The 14,802-nt window shown below is 41.2% G+C and overlaps 1 protein-coding gene across 1 annotated transcript; it reads left to right on the top strand.

Annotated features, from left to right (window-relative positions):
* The first annotated feature begins 8,146 nt into the window (after positions 1-8,146).
* Positions 8,147-14,134, top strand: LOC137268061 (uncharacterized). Its single transcript, XM_067802562.1, has 4 exons — positions 8,147-8,474; positions 10,131-11,299; positions 12,339-12,501; positions 12,955-14,134. The coding sequence occupies exons 1-4, from the start codon at positions 8,432-8,434 to the stop codon at positions 13,176-13,178; spliced, it is 1,599 nt and encodes a 532-aa protein (XP_067658663.1). The 5' UTR covers positions 8,147-8,431; the 3' UTR covers positions 13,179-14,134.
* Positions 14,135-14,802: the final 668 nt, after the last annotated feature.

Raw genomic sequence — 14,802 nt, 5'->3', positions numbered from 1 at the left:
ACAAATGGGATTCACATATTGTACGTACGTGAGGAATCGAACCCGGGTCTTCGGTATGACGAGCGAACGCTTGTACCACGAGGCTACACCTGCCGCCCCTCAAACCCTCATGAAGAAAAGTTGTAGCTTATCTGACAATGTACGAGTCCGACTCTCTTCCCTTAAATTAAATGCAATCGTGCTCCAACTTAAAACATAAATATAAAGCAGATTTTTGCGTCGCGAATGGCTGGCTTGTGACTAAGGAAACTGGGTCGTACACGGGAATATTGTTTCTGACAGTGTCAACCTGCTCGTTTGAAATCAGTCAAACGATTTGAAAAACCGAGGCATAGCCAGGGACAGGCGACTTTGCCGATTGACAATGCAGGCATGTTTTATGCTAAGTGGACCCAATGATAGTAACTTTGCTTCAGACCTATGGTATCTTTCGTTTATTGTGTTTAATTTCTGCAAAGAGCCGTGATGTTAAACAAACCAGTTTGTCATTACGCGGGATGATTACGCCGAATTTCTATCGCAGTGTTTGCATTTAGTGTTGTGGCTTATTTATATTTATTTATAGCATTGACTTGAGTGTATGTTTTGTTAATGAAGGTGTGAAGGTAATCACTCTGTCATTTGTTGATAACTTAAAATGATTCGTACAATATTTTCAGTTTGTCGGCGATATAAACCGTATCTTGTGTAATAAACCAGTTTCAGAGGCATAAAAATCAGTGATACCTTCTGAGCTTCGCTTTGGTGCATTTATTGACATGCGATGGTTCTTTGTACTTTCTTATCGATTTAGTTGTATGTTTCAAAGGCACAAAGACAGCTCAGAGTAAACGTGGTAACAAAGAAGGTTTGGTCTGTAACAAGGGTACTTTGTGTCATAGACACGTCGAATTGATGAACGTTCAAGATTATTTCAAGGATGGAATAACAGTGTTGCAAAAATCGAGGTCTATTTGCAATTTTGCGATATGTTCACGTCTTTATTATGTCTGATGTTTTGTGGAAAGACTTTAACAGGCCATAAGGATAAACGTGATGTGTTTTGGGTAGTTTTGAAGATGTCAGTATATTGGTGATGTTCACGCATTTTTTTGTCGCCAACAACGGCATGCTTCCTCGTCTCGTGCCTCTGAAACGTTTACTTACCCACAGTAGATAATGACGTTGCCAAAAGCGTTCGATAATGACGTTGCCAAAACCGTTCATCAAATGCACCACAGTCAGTCCGCCACGACATTGGCCTCTTCTTTCATTTAACCTAGGGCGGTGGGGTAGCAAAGTGGTAAGTGGGTCCACTCTTCACGCTGAAGACCCTGGTTCTATTCTCCAAATAGGTACAATGTGTCACACCGATTTCTGGTGTCCCGTACCGTGATATTGCTGGAATATTGCTAAAGTCGGCGTAAAACTATACTCACTCAATCAATCAGGGTAATGTATTTCCAGTAGAACACTCTGCCTGTCGCATTTTCCGTAGAATATTCAGCCTATTGTATTTCCTACAGTACTTTCAGCCTACCGTATTTCCTACAGTACATTCAGCCTACTGTATTTCCTACAGTACATCAGCCTACCGTATTTCCTGTAGTACTTTCAGCCTACCGTATTTCCTACAGTAGTTTCAGCCACCGTATTTCCTATAGTACTTTCAGTCTTTTGTATTTCCTAAAGTACTTTCAGCCACCGTATTTCTTATAGTACTTTCAGTCTATTGTATTTCCTATAGTACTTTCAGTCTGTTGTATTTCCTAAAGTACTTTCAGCCTACCGTATTTCCTACAGTACATTCAGCCTACCGTATTTCCTATAGTACTTTCAGTGTTTTGTATTTCCTAAAGTACTTTCAGCCTACCGTATTTCGTACAGTACATGAGCCTACCGTATTTCCTACAGTACATTCAGCATACCGTATTTCCTATAGTACATTCAGTCTATTGTATTTCCTATAGTACATTCAGCCTACCGTATTTCCTATAGTACTTTCAGGCTACCGTATTTCCTACAGTACATCAGCCTACCGTATTTCCTATAGTACTTTCAGCCTACCGTATTTCCTACAGTACATTCAGCCTACCGTATTTCCTATAGTACTTTCAGTCTATTGTATTTCCTATAGTACTTTCAGCCTACCGTATTTCCTAAAGTACTTTCAGCCTACCGTATTTCGTACAGTACATCAGCCTACCGTATTTTCTACAGTACATTCAGGATACCGTATTTCCTATAGTACTTTCAGTCTATTGTATTTCCTATAGTACATTCAGCCTACCGTATTTCACAAAGTACTTTCAGCCTACCGTATTTCGTACAGTACATCAGCCTACCGTATTTCCTATAGCACTTTCAGCCTACCGTATTTCCTACAGTACATTCAGCCTACCGTATTTCCTATAGTACTTTCAGTCTATTGTATTTCCTATAGTACTTTCAGTCTATTGTATTTCCTATAGTACTTTCAGCCTACCGCATTTCCTATAGTACTTTCAGCCTACCGTATTTCCTATAGTACTTTCAGCCCACCGTATTTCGTACAGTACATCAGCCTACCGTGTTTCCTATAGTACTTTCAGCCTACCGTATTTCCTACAGTACATTCAGCCTACCGTATTTCCTATAGTACTTTCAGTCTATTGTATTTCCTATAGTACTTTCAGTCTATTGTATTTCCTATAGTACTTTCAGCCTACCGCATTTCCTATAGTACTTTCAGCCTACCGTATTTCCTTTAGTACTTTCAGCCCACCGTATTTCCTACAGTACATTCAGCCTACCGTATTTCCTATAGTACTTTCAGCATACCGTATTTCCTATAGTACTTTCAGCCTACTGTATTTCCTATAGTACTTTCAGCCTACCGTATTTCCTTTAGTACTTTCAGCCCACCGTATTTCCTACAGTACATTCAGCCTACCGTATTTCCTATAGTACATTCAGCATACCATATTTCCTATAGGACTTTCAGTCTATTGTATTTCCTATAGTACATTCAGCCTACCGTATTTCCTATAGTACTTTCAGCCTACCGTATTTTCTATAGTACTTTCAGTCTTTTGTATTTCCTAAAGTACTTTCAGCCTACCGTATTTCGTACAGTACATCAGCCTACCGTATTTCCTACAGTACATTCAGCCTACCGTATTTCCTATAGTACTTTCAGTCTATTGTATTTCCTTTAGTACATTCAGCCTACCGTATTTCCTATAGTACTTCCAGCCTACCGTATTTCGTACAGTGCATCAGCCTACTGTATTTCCTATAGTACTTTCAGTCTATTGTATTTCCTATAGTACTTTCAGTCTATTGTATTTCCTATAGTACTTTCAGCCTACCGTATTTCCTATAGTACATTCAGCCTACCGTATTTCTTATAGTACTTTCAGTCTATTGTATTTCCTATAGTACTTTCAGTCTATTGTATTTCCTATAGTACTTTCAGCCTACTGCATTTCCTATAGTACTTTCAGCCTACCGTATTTCCTTTAGTACTTTCAGCCCACCGTATTTCCTACAGTACATTCAGCCTACCGTATTTCCTATAGTACTTTCAGCCTACCGTATTTCCTATAGTACTTTCAGGTTAACGTATTTCCTATAGTACTTTCAGTCTGTTGTATTTCCTAAAGTACTTTCAGCCTACCGTATTTCCTACAGTACATTCAGCCTACCGTATTTCCTATAGTACTTTCAGTGTTTTGTATTTCCTAAAGTACTTTCAGCCTACCGTATTTCGTACAGTACATGAGCCTACCGTATTTCCTACAGTACATTCAGCATACCGTATTTCCTATAGTACTTTCAGTCTATTGTATTTCCTATAGTACATTCAGCCTACCGTATTTCCTATAGTACTTTCAGGCTACCGTATTTCCTACAGTACATCAGCCTACCGTATTTCCTATAGTACTTTCAGCCTACCGTATTTCCTACAGTACATTCAGCCTACCGTATTTCCTATAGTACTTTCAGTCTATTGTATTTCCTATAGTACTTTCAGCCTACCGTATTTCCTAAAGTACTTTCAGCCTACCGTATTTCGTACAGTACATCAGCCTACCGTATTTTCTACAGTACATTCAGGATACCGCATTTCCTATAGTACTTTCAGCCTACCGTATTTCCTATAGTACTTTCAGCCCACCGTATTTCGTACAGTACATCAGCCTACCGTGTTTCCTATAGTACTTTCAGCCTACCGTATTTCCTACAGTACATTCAGCCTACCGTATTTCCTATAGTACTTTCAGTCTATTGTATTTCCTATAGTACTTTCAGTCTATTGTATTTCCTATAGTACTTTCAGCCTACCGCATTTCCTATAGTACTTTCAGCCTACCGTATTTCCTTTAGTACTTTCAGCCCACCGTATTTCCTACAGTACATTCAGCCTACCGTATTTCCTATAGTACTTTCAGCATACCGTATTTCCTATAGTACTTTCAGCCTACTGTATTTCCTATAGTACTTTCAGCCTACTGTATTTCCTATAGTACTTTCAGCCTACCGTATTTCCTTTAGTACTTTCAGCCTACCGTGTTTCCTATAGTACTTTCAGTCTGTTGTATTTCCTATAGTACTTTCAGCCTACCGTATTTCCTACAGTACATTCAGCCTACCGTATTTCCTATAGTACTTTCAGTCTTTTGTATTTCCTAAAGTGCTTTCAGCCTGCCGTATTTCGTACAATACATCAGCCTACCGTATTTCCTACAGTACATTCAGCCTACCGTATTTCCTATAGTACTTTCAGTCTTTTGTATTTCCTATAGTACTTTCAGCCTACCGTATTTCCTATAGTAATTTCAGTCTATTGTATTTCCTATAGTACTTTCAGTCTATTGTATTTCCTGTAGTACTTTCAGCGTACCGTATTTCCAATAGTACATTCAGCGTACCGTATTTCCTACATATTAAGCATACTGTATTTACTCTAGTTCGTGCAGCTTCCTGTAATTTCTAGCACATTCAGACTATTATATATTCTATTGTACATTCAGCCAACTGTATTTCCTACGGTGCATTCTGCCTGCTGTATTTCCCAAAATATATTCAACCTACTGTATTGTCTTCAGTACATTCAACCTACTGTATTTCCCTAAATATATTCAACCTACTGTATTGTCTTCAGTACATTCAACCTACTGTATTTCCCAAAATATATTCAGCCTACTGTGTTTACCCTAGTACGCGTCACCTACAGTAATATTCCCCAGTATATTCAGCTTTCTGTATATTCTGTAGTACCTTCGGCCTACTGCATTTCCTTTACATGTAGTACTGTCAGCATACTGTATATTCCATACTACATTGTGTACAATACGGTACGGTGTATTCTGCCTACTGTATTCCCTAAAGTACATTGCGACTACTGTATTTCCTATAATATATTCACCCTACTGTATCAAGTCTAGTACGTGCAGCTTACTGTAATTTCTATTCTACATTCATCCGGCTGTATTTTCTATAGTACAGTCAGCCTACTGTATTGTCTACCGTGCATTCAACCTACTCTAGTACGTGCCCCCTACAGTCATTCAGCTTACTGTATTTCCTATAGTACATTGAACCTACTGCATTTCCTATAATATATTCAGCCTATTGTATTTACTTTAGTACATCCAGTCTACTGTATTTACTCTAGTACATCCAGCCTACTGTATTTAGTCTAGTACATTCAGTCTACTACATTTACTCTAGTACATTCAGCCTACTGTATTTACTCTATTACATGCCCCCTACAGTAAGTTTCTGTAGTATATTTAGCTTATTGTATTTCCTATAGTACATTGAATCTACTGCATTTCCTATAATATATTCAGCCTATTGTATGTTCTATCCTACATTGAGCCTACTGCATTTTCCATAATATATTCAGCCTACTGTATTTCCTGTAGATCGTCAGGATGTTGTTTGGTTTGGTGTTTAACGCCGCACTCGGTACTATATAGTATAGCTATATGACCGCGGTCTGTTAATGATCATGTCCTGACAAGAAACTCCAGTGATCAACATCATGAGCATCGATATACGCACAGGGGATACGATGACATGTGTCAACCAGCTTGATTATGTCATCCTGTTTGTCACCTCTTAAGATAAGCATGGGTTGATGAAGACCAATTCTAACCCAGATCTTCAAGGGTAGATGTCAGGATGTCCAGATGTATGATCCAAATAATGAACCGACTGGGATAAAACAAACATCAGTGATGGGGAAAACTAATTTCACAATGACCTTTTAATTGTAGTTCACACTGACATTATTTTAACCTACCTGACTCCGCTAACGCTCCTTATCCTGTGCTTCAGACACACATTTTTAGATTTTATATTTTTATGACCAATATAAATTATAATAAAATTCTGCAGACCATTTTCAGCAAGCTTGGTATGGTAAATATGGCTGTCTAGCACGGATGTGACACGAAACATAGTATTGCCCTCTCCATATGTCCATGGGTTGTTAAAGAATCTGGCATGTCTGTTGTTGTTGCAATGAAGACCCTTAGTTCAACTGTAGTTGTCAACATGTCTGACGTATCTATTTTATTGTAGGATGTATTTTAAATACCACAGATGGAGCTGTATCCAAACCATACAGACCAATTACTTAGAAATCCAAAACCCAGTTGGTAAAACCCATCGGCCGTGTGCATAGTTAATAGGTCCTTGACGAAAAATTCCCACCTGCATGCATATGGTTCATTGTCCATGGTTCATTGCACATGGCTTTGGCACACCTTGTGTTTGAAATCCAAACGCGTGACCGCACGCTGACCGTAGTCCATATTATGCGTTGTCTTAAACACTAATGGAGATGAAAGATGCAGGGGTAGAATATGGCACTCACGTACCTTCTTGGATAGTATGCCCTTGAAACACCTGTTTATTGAAACCCGTCTGCATGGTTTGACTGACGTTCACATTCCTGTGTGAAACCCATTTTTATGATTAGCAAGCATGGACCTTAAAATGTTTGGTTACTGACTTGGAACGTTAAGACTAAGAACAAATAAACAGGGAACTCACTGGATCGCGTGGTCAGGCTCGTTTGACAGATGTTATCGTACCTCATTTGAGTAAATCGATGCTCATGCTGTTGATCTCTGGATTGTCTGGTCCAAACTCGATAACCGATAGAGGACCGTTATGCTGTCGGAGTGTCTGAGTGCGGCGCAAAACGAAAAGAAAACCGCCAAACAACAACAAAACAAAAACAACAGCGAAAAAAAACAACCCAAAGAAACATACAAAAAACCAAAAATGAAAAAAAACTAAAAAAAGGAAAGAGAGAGAGAGAAAAAACCAAACAAACAAACAGCCCCCCCCAAAAAAACCAAAACAAAACAAAACAAAAAACCCCAAAAGATCAAACTAACAAAACAAACAAACAAAGAACATGTTGAAGATTTATACACATAACCCTGGGCACTGTATACAGATAGAGGTAACCGCTTACCAGTGGATATCCGACATGTGTTCGTGTCGGGGGCAATCAATGTTTTAGCTGATGTCGTTTTGCCGTCACTGCGAACTCCGTCTCGCGGTAATAAAGGTTTCACTACCCTCGTTGCAACACCACAAAATCATTCTCTTTCTAAATGAAAGTCAAATATAACAACTTGTGTATTACGACATCATATCTTCATCCCTATGTCGTGTGTCACGCAGCATCCTTGACTTCATTCAACGTTCAATCAACAACATCATGAATTACAACCAGCTTTACTTCGAGTTTCTTCACTGGAGTGCGACTTTGAAGCCGTGTCACGTGGTCGTGTTGACACAAAGGTGAGAGTTTGCACGTAATTCCCTTCCACTGGCACAGAGCAGCAAATCCGTCTACGTCGTGTAAACCAGTGTCCTGGACACTTACGCGTTAACACCAGACGAACAGGGACCGGCGTGGCTCGAGGACTTGACAGTTCCTGTTGAAGCGGAGGTGTGACATATTGTCGCACGCTACTGATGTTGTTGGCGGATTAATCTCCATATCGATGACGACAAATTGTTAAAAAGGTTATCAACTTCGTTGCCTACACAAGAAAAGAAAACAAACATGTATTTGACCCTCTGAAACAGGAAATAGTGACAATGAAAATCAGCTTCCGTATTCCAAGCATTGCTAACACAAATCTATTGTCATAGTGATTCTTTTTCTCGCAAACATGAGATCTGCGCAAAAAAGAAATGGTTAAATAATAAGTAAACAGATGACTTACTGGAGTCCAATATTCGCAATTGTTGGAGTAACGTCAAGCGCGTAAGTTCCTTTCCAATTCCGCGACATCGAGACCATGAGCGACCAGGAAGCCAATGGTCAGCGATCGGCATGTGCTGATCGGCTTGATGGTCAATGATCACGTGACAGGCGCGGTTGGGTTTTATAAGAGAAAAAATTGAGGAGACAAGTGAAGTAACCTACTGACTGTTCATGATGATGGACATGTGGAGGAGGCGATGGTTTTCTGTAATAGGTGAGTTGTCTACCCATTCTTCTTGATCTTTCCACCCGTGAAGGTCCCGGGGTAGAACGGGCCTTCAATAACTCATGCTTGCCATAAAAGGCGACTATGCTTGTCGTAAGAGGCGACTAGCGGGATCGGGTGGTCAGGCTCACTGACTTGACTGACACGTCATCGGTTCCCAGTTGCGCAGATCGGTGCTCATCTTGTTGGTCACTGGATTGTCTGGTCCAGACTCGATTATTTACAGACCGCCACCGTGTAGCTGGACTATAGCTGCGTGCGGTGTAAAACTAAACTCACTCACTCACTCACTCATTCTTGATCTTTCCGGAAAATAACATAAATTTATAACGATTATCTGTATATAAATATATACATTAGCATGGAATACGTAGTATGTCTCTGACAAACCACTTGGAATAAAACCCACGTGCATAAATGGTAACACTTGTACTATGAAAAGTGTGCTATAACACGTTCAGTTTTAAATCAGACATGAAGCTTTTCTATTTCCGCTATACTCTAACCCAGTAGGTTTACTCCTAATTGTGTTTACTCCTAATTGTGTTTACTCCTAATTGTGTTTACTCCTAATTGTGTTTACTCCTAATTGTGTTTACTCCTAATTGTGTTTACTCCTAATTGTGTTTACTCATATTTTGGCGTTTCTAAACCTCCATAAAGTGAAAGAATCCTGAAGTTAATTCTTCATAATTTCGGGTGAATTATACATTTGAACAGAAAACTAACAGCGCCTTTCCAATTTTCTCCTAAATTCATTATTTTCATCTTCTTTTTCAAACAGTATTATTTTAAGGTTTGATTTCGTATTTATGCGCATTTGTATATTGTTTTGAGAACTGTGTTGTATGTCATTGTATAAAGGATAATGCTTTGTTATGAACATACGACTTTCCAATGTTGCAACTCGTAACTCATTCGCCTCTTGTTTTTGAATATGCATGGTTGTGGAGGGGGCTTAACACTGTGTATGTTTGTTTGGTTGTTTAACGCAGCAATATTCCATATATATAACCGCTGTTGGTAAATAATCGAGTCTGACCAGGCAAGCCAGTGATTGACCTCGTGGACATCGATTTCCACAGCGATACGATGACATGTGGAGACCAATTCTATCCTGGATCTTCGTTGGGGAGACAAGTATGGGTTTATTAAGGCCAATGCTAACCCTGATCGTCGTCGGTTCCCTGTTTATATAGATACCGTATCCATTGCTTGTTACAAAGTTTGCCTTATGGGAATCTGGTGGACAGGCTTTGTGCATTAGCGTGTAAAGAAAAGAAATGGTGTCACAGTGGGGCGATGTTACAGTCTTGTGCTTAAGAAGACCCGGGTTCGATTCCACAAACGGGTAAAATATGTGATGCCCATTTATGTTTTTGTCAGTCGTGATAATGCCGGAATATTGCTAAAACGTGTAAAACCAAATTCAGTCACTCATAATGTATCGGCATGTGTCATTTTATATATTTCCGCTCACATATGCGCCTGGTTTTGAACTCTCTCTCTCTCTCTCTCTCTCTCCCGGCTCTATTCTTTGAGCCGTTATATATACCCAGGGTTAATACGGTTAATAGGGATACAAATCTTAAAATAATGGCTTAAAAGGAAACACTTCGAATCTTTGTTTCGTGGTTCCCGCAGGTGTTGTCCTGGCAGTAGCGTGTTCCGCGACTGGACAGCAGGGAGTCACCTGCACCGAGGGCCTGGCTGCGGATCCCAACAATTGCGAAGCCTTCTTACAGTGTGTTGGAGGCACATATGTACGTCTTATGTGCCCTGCTAACTTAAGGTTCAACCCTGCAACAAGCCAGTGTGACTGGCCATCCAAAGTCCCATGCGACAATAATGCACCAAGAAGCACCTTTTCACAGCCAAGGCAGCAGTCAATGCAAAGACCCATACAACGGCCAATGCAACAGCAAAGCATGCAACAGCCAATGCAACAGGAACAGCCTATGCAACAGCCAATGCAACAACAGCCTATGCAACAGCCAATGCAACAACAGCCTATGCAACAACCAATGCAACAGCACGCGCAACAGCCAATGCAAAACATGCACCAGCGGACGCAAAAAATGCAGCAAATACAACAGGGGAGTTGGAAGACGCACCACTCGCCCATGAATCAAGGCTTGGGGATGGTGAACACGGGTCTGATGGGAGGAATGGGAATGCCCATGAATGGTGGTTTGATGAACGGTGGAGTCGGCATGGAGATGAGGAGCATGAACACCAAGGGTTCCGGGATGATGGGCTCCGGGGTGACACTATTCCCACCTTTCTTGAACATCCCCTCCAAAAAGAAGTCTTTCAACATGGGGATGGTGAACGGCGTGATGAATAATGGCCTAATGAATGGTGGCATGTGGAATGGTATGATGAATGGGGGCATGATGAACGGTATGTTGAATGGGGGCATGATGAACGGTATGTTGAATGGGGGCATGATGAATGGTATGATGGGTAAAGGGAATAGCCAAAAGAAATCAAACTCCCAAATGAGCCCAATCCTCATCCCCTACCCAATGCCTCCCGAGTGGTTCGGTGGCAAGAAAACAACGACAGCATCCCCAACCTCAAGCACCACCAATGCCACTACCACCACGACGTCAAAGAAGAAGGGCAACAATATATTCTTCATCTCCATGGTGCCACCCATGGTGCCCGTGGACCCCCTCCTGCCTCCCTGTGCCCTCACGTCCTCCTGCCCAGGGATGCCGCTGTGTAATGAGACAAGAAGCAGCAACTGCGTCAACCCCACCCTAAGCAATCTGCTCTTCAGAAGCGGCAACACCAGAACGTCTTTCCAGGTCAGTTTAGACACATCTGGAACGGAAACACGAAAACAGTATCTGGTGTATGTAATCAAGACGGTACCCTCTCTTTTTCTAACACGTGTTCACGTCATTTGCAAGATTAACGTAACATTTCTACATCCCGTGAAACAAACGTATTTTCGTTAAGACCTAGCTAACACGTTCGTGCTCTCTTTGCGCTAAGACAGTCGTAAGTGCCATACATTAACATTAACTTACGACTATATTAGCGCTAAGAGAGATTCGAAAATGTAGGCCCTGTGTCACATTTGGTCTTCAGCACAAATGCTTCTTGTATTAGGCGACAAATGGGATGGGAGGGTCAGATCTTTGAAGCCCATCTGGGTTGATAAATGCTTGTCATAAGGTTTGTTTGTGAGTTTGGCGTTGAAAACAAACAAAACTTAAGACGTCAAACGCTGAAATGTTCGTCCCAGACTTGTTTATCTAGACACCGTCATTATCAAGTTCGAATATTCATGAGTGCAGCATTAACAACAAACAAAGAAAGGAACCGAAAGTAAGGTCCCCTGGCAATGATGGCATTAAGCTGCATAAAGTCTCTCTGGTAAAGGTAGTCGGGTAGCCGTGTGGTTAGAACATTCATCCTTTTATCTGCAACCCCTTTGGACTGCTTGAATAAGGCTAAGATCTTATCTCTCGCATGGTAACGGCTGTGGGGTAGCCTTGTGGCGTTCGCGTTCGTCCCGAGTAGATGATGGGTAGATGACGTACGACTCTCTGGCTGAAACGTCTGTTTGTTGAGAGGGCAAAAGAAGGAGTAACCGGCTTGCCGTATGACACCTTCTCTCTCGCTCTCCTCCTTATATTACTATGATTTCAAGATCATGATCTGAGGTCAGCTGATAATATAGCACTTCATGATGTCTTTATGTTGGGGATACCAGCTGACTGTTTCAAAGTGTTGTTTATGACAGTTCAGCTGGTAAACAGTAAACTGAAAAAGTAATTTTGACCAGTGATTGATCCCACTTGCTTTACACACTATTATATTCAATCATGTTTCCTGAAGGGAGCTACATCTATAAGCAGAAGTGCAGGGCTCAGGGTCGGCGCTGGTCTTGGCGGTCTGAGTGGTTTCAATACTCTGAATAGTCTGAGTGGTCTCCCTGGGCTAAACGGCCTCACTTCCATCCTTCAACCAACCGGAAGTACAGGTCAAGGTCAAGGACAGAGTAAGTTGCAGTTGGATGAAGTTTCGTAAAATATCACGCCATAATCCTTAAGAAACTGCATGTATGTGGTTTTGCGCCGCTTTAGTAATCTTAATATCACTTCCGCACTTCAAACACCGTGAGGAGTAAATTATGGGTTTCCACAAGGCGAGAGACGAATGGCAAGTCAAGAGACCATTCTACCGCCTGTATTCTTGTTTGATATGAGTAGTGTAGTAGCCAAGTAGTGAAAGCGATTGCTTGTCACTCCCCAGATCCAAGTTCGATTCCCCCATGGGTACAGTGTGAGAAGTTTATTACTGGTGTCCCCCGTCGTAATATTGCTAAGAGCGGCGTAAAACAAAACTCACCCATACTCACTCTTGTTTGATAATGGATTATTGCTAGACCGATGACGAGAGAATCTGAAGGGCTGTTATTGTTTTGTGGGATTCACAGCATATTTTTTTACAGACTGCCGTGCTGTGAGAAGCGGACGAGTAGAAATCCCTATTACCGCCCTTGGTTCCAGTCGCTCATGGACGACAGAAGAATGTCTGGCTATGGAGACTTTGCTGAATGCTGTCATCACGACCTCGGCAGAAAACCGGTCAAATCAGGCGTCTCAGGGACGCCAAGTTACACAACGCACTGCCTGTACTGTCACAGTTCCCAACGTCGCAGTCAGATGCGCGTAAACATCTCGATGACCTCCTCTGGTATTAGGACAACGGACATGCGCAGTTACATGCATCGGATGTTGTAGACAATTTCCTTGTTTTGTCTGGAGGCAACGCAAGCATTGACATCATCACAATTTGTTCTGAGATGTATCCATAGTATCTCAACGGGTATTTGATAGCAAGTATTTTCACCATACTTCAACACAAAAGTTATCCTCTTTAGGCCGACAACTTGATGATATTCTTATTTGTTTGCTCTTCAACGCAGTCGCAAATATATCTCTTCTTTATCCTGTGGTCATATCGACAATCGGGTGACATCTGGTGATATCGCATCGCACACAGGATACGACGGCTTGCATGAGTTCAGTCAATGACCCAGACCCTCAGACATCGTTCGTCGCCTCTAAAGTCAAGAACAGGGTGGGGAACTTGTGACACAATTATAATACTGATCTTTACCGTGATAAAAACACGTCTGAGTTCGATTTTTTATTGTATCAGTTTTGAATTCGTCCTTTTGCTGAGGACGGATTTCCGTTTTAAGAAGAATTTAAGTTGCAGTTTTAACCAGGACGTGAAACTTTTAAGATAATTTGACAACAATATTTTCTCCAGACGACTTTTAAAGATCCGGGTTAGAGTTGAGCTTGTCGTGAAAGATGTCTGACAGGAACGGGGAATCCGGCTTGTTGTCGTGGTTGATGCAAGTTAACGTATCCAGATTGCGTAAAGCAGTGCACATGATGCATAACAAACAGCAAAATAACATACTACAAACTCTAAACATTAATACAAAACATTTCGACTAAGGATTACTCCTTTCTACATTCAACCGAAACAATAACCCCGTTCTCGACATTCTTGGTGAAAGATTATGTCTCGACCGATGCATGTAAAACATATTGTCTTACTTTTTTACTTATTTTTCTTGGTATTTATTTTCAAATAAAACTGAATCATGGAACCGTTTTGAGTGTTGCGATTTTCTGAGTGCCTCTGTAGTTAAATTCCCTATTTAGAGTCGATAAACCCCTGCAATTAAGTGAGTGAATGGATGCACATGCAGTGCGAGTTAACTCCCTTAGACGTGGCAAAATCCTATGATCTTGGGATCGAAGGTTTGGCAGCAACATACGGTGTTCGTGGGCATCGACAAATTTTAACAGTCTATATTAAACTGGATGTGAACCAAGTCACTCACTCACTCACTCACTCACTTCGGACATGAACTGAGCGTGAACCATGCACATCGCTTATGCGGGTGTCTCCTCATGCATGTCGCCTATATCGGGTTTTCTTCCATGCATGACGCTTACATAGGATGACTTTGTACGCTACCGCCTGTAGATGGTGTCTTCCATGGATATCGAGTGTCTTCGCAAGCCTATCGCTCATATGGTGTCTTTGCATGCATATCGCCTGCATAGTGTATCTTCCATGCATACTGCCTACACAGGGCGTCTTCCATGCATACTGCCTACACAGGGTGTCTTCCACACACGACTCCCATATAGTGTCTTCGGATGCATATTGCATGTATTGTCTACGGTACATCGTCTATTTTGGTATGTTCGTTTGTATATCGCCTATGTAGGGTGTCATGCATATTTCTTACAATAGGTGTTTTTCAAGCATA

This window comes from Haliotis asinina, chromosome 16 (assembly GCF_037392515.1).
Source record: "Haliotis asinina isolate JCU_RB_2024 chromosome 16, JCU_Hal_asi_v2, whole genome shotgun sequence".
In the NCBI taxonomy this organism is placed as follows: domain Eukaryota; kingdom Metazoa; phylum Mollusca; class Gastropoda; order Lepetellida; family Haliotidae; genus Haliotis; species Haliotis asinina.
Note: the sequence above shows the minus strand (reverse complement) of the source record. Positions and strands in the feature narration are given on the sequence as shown.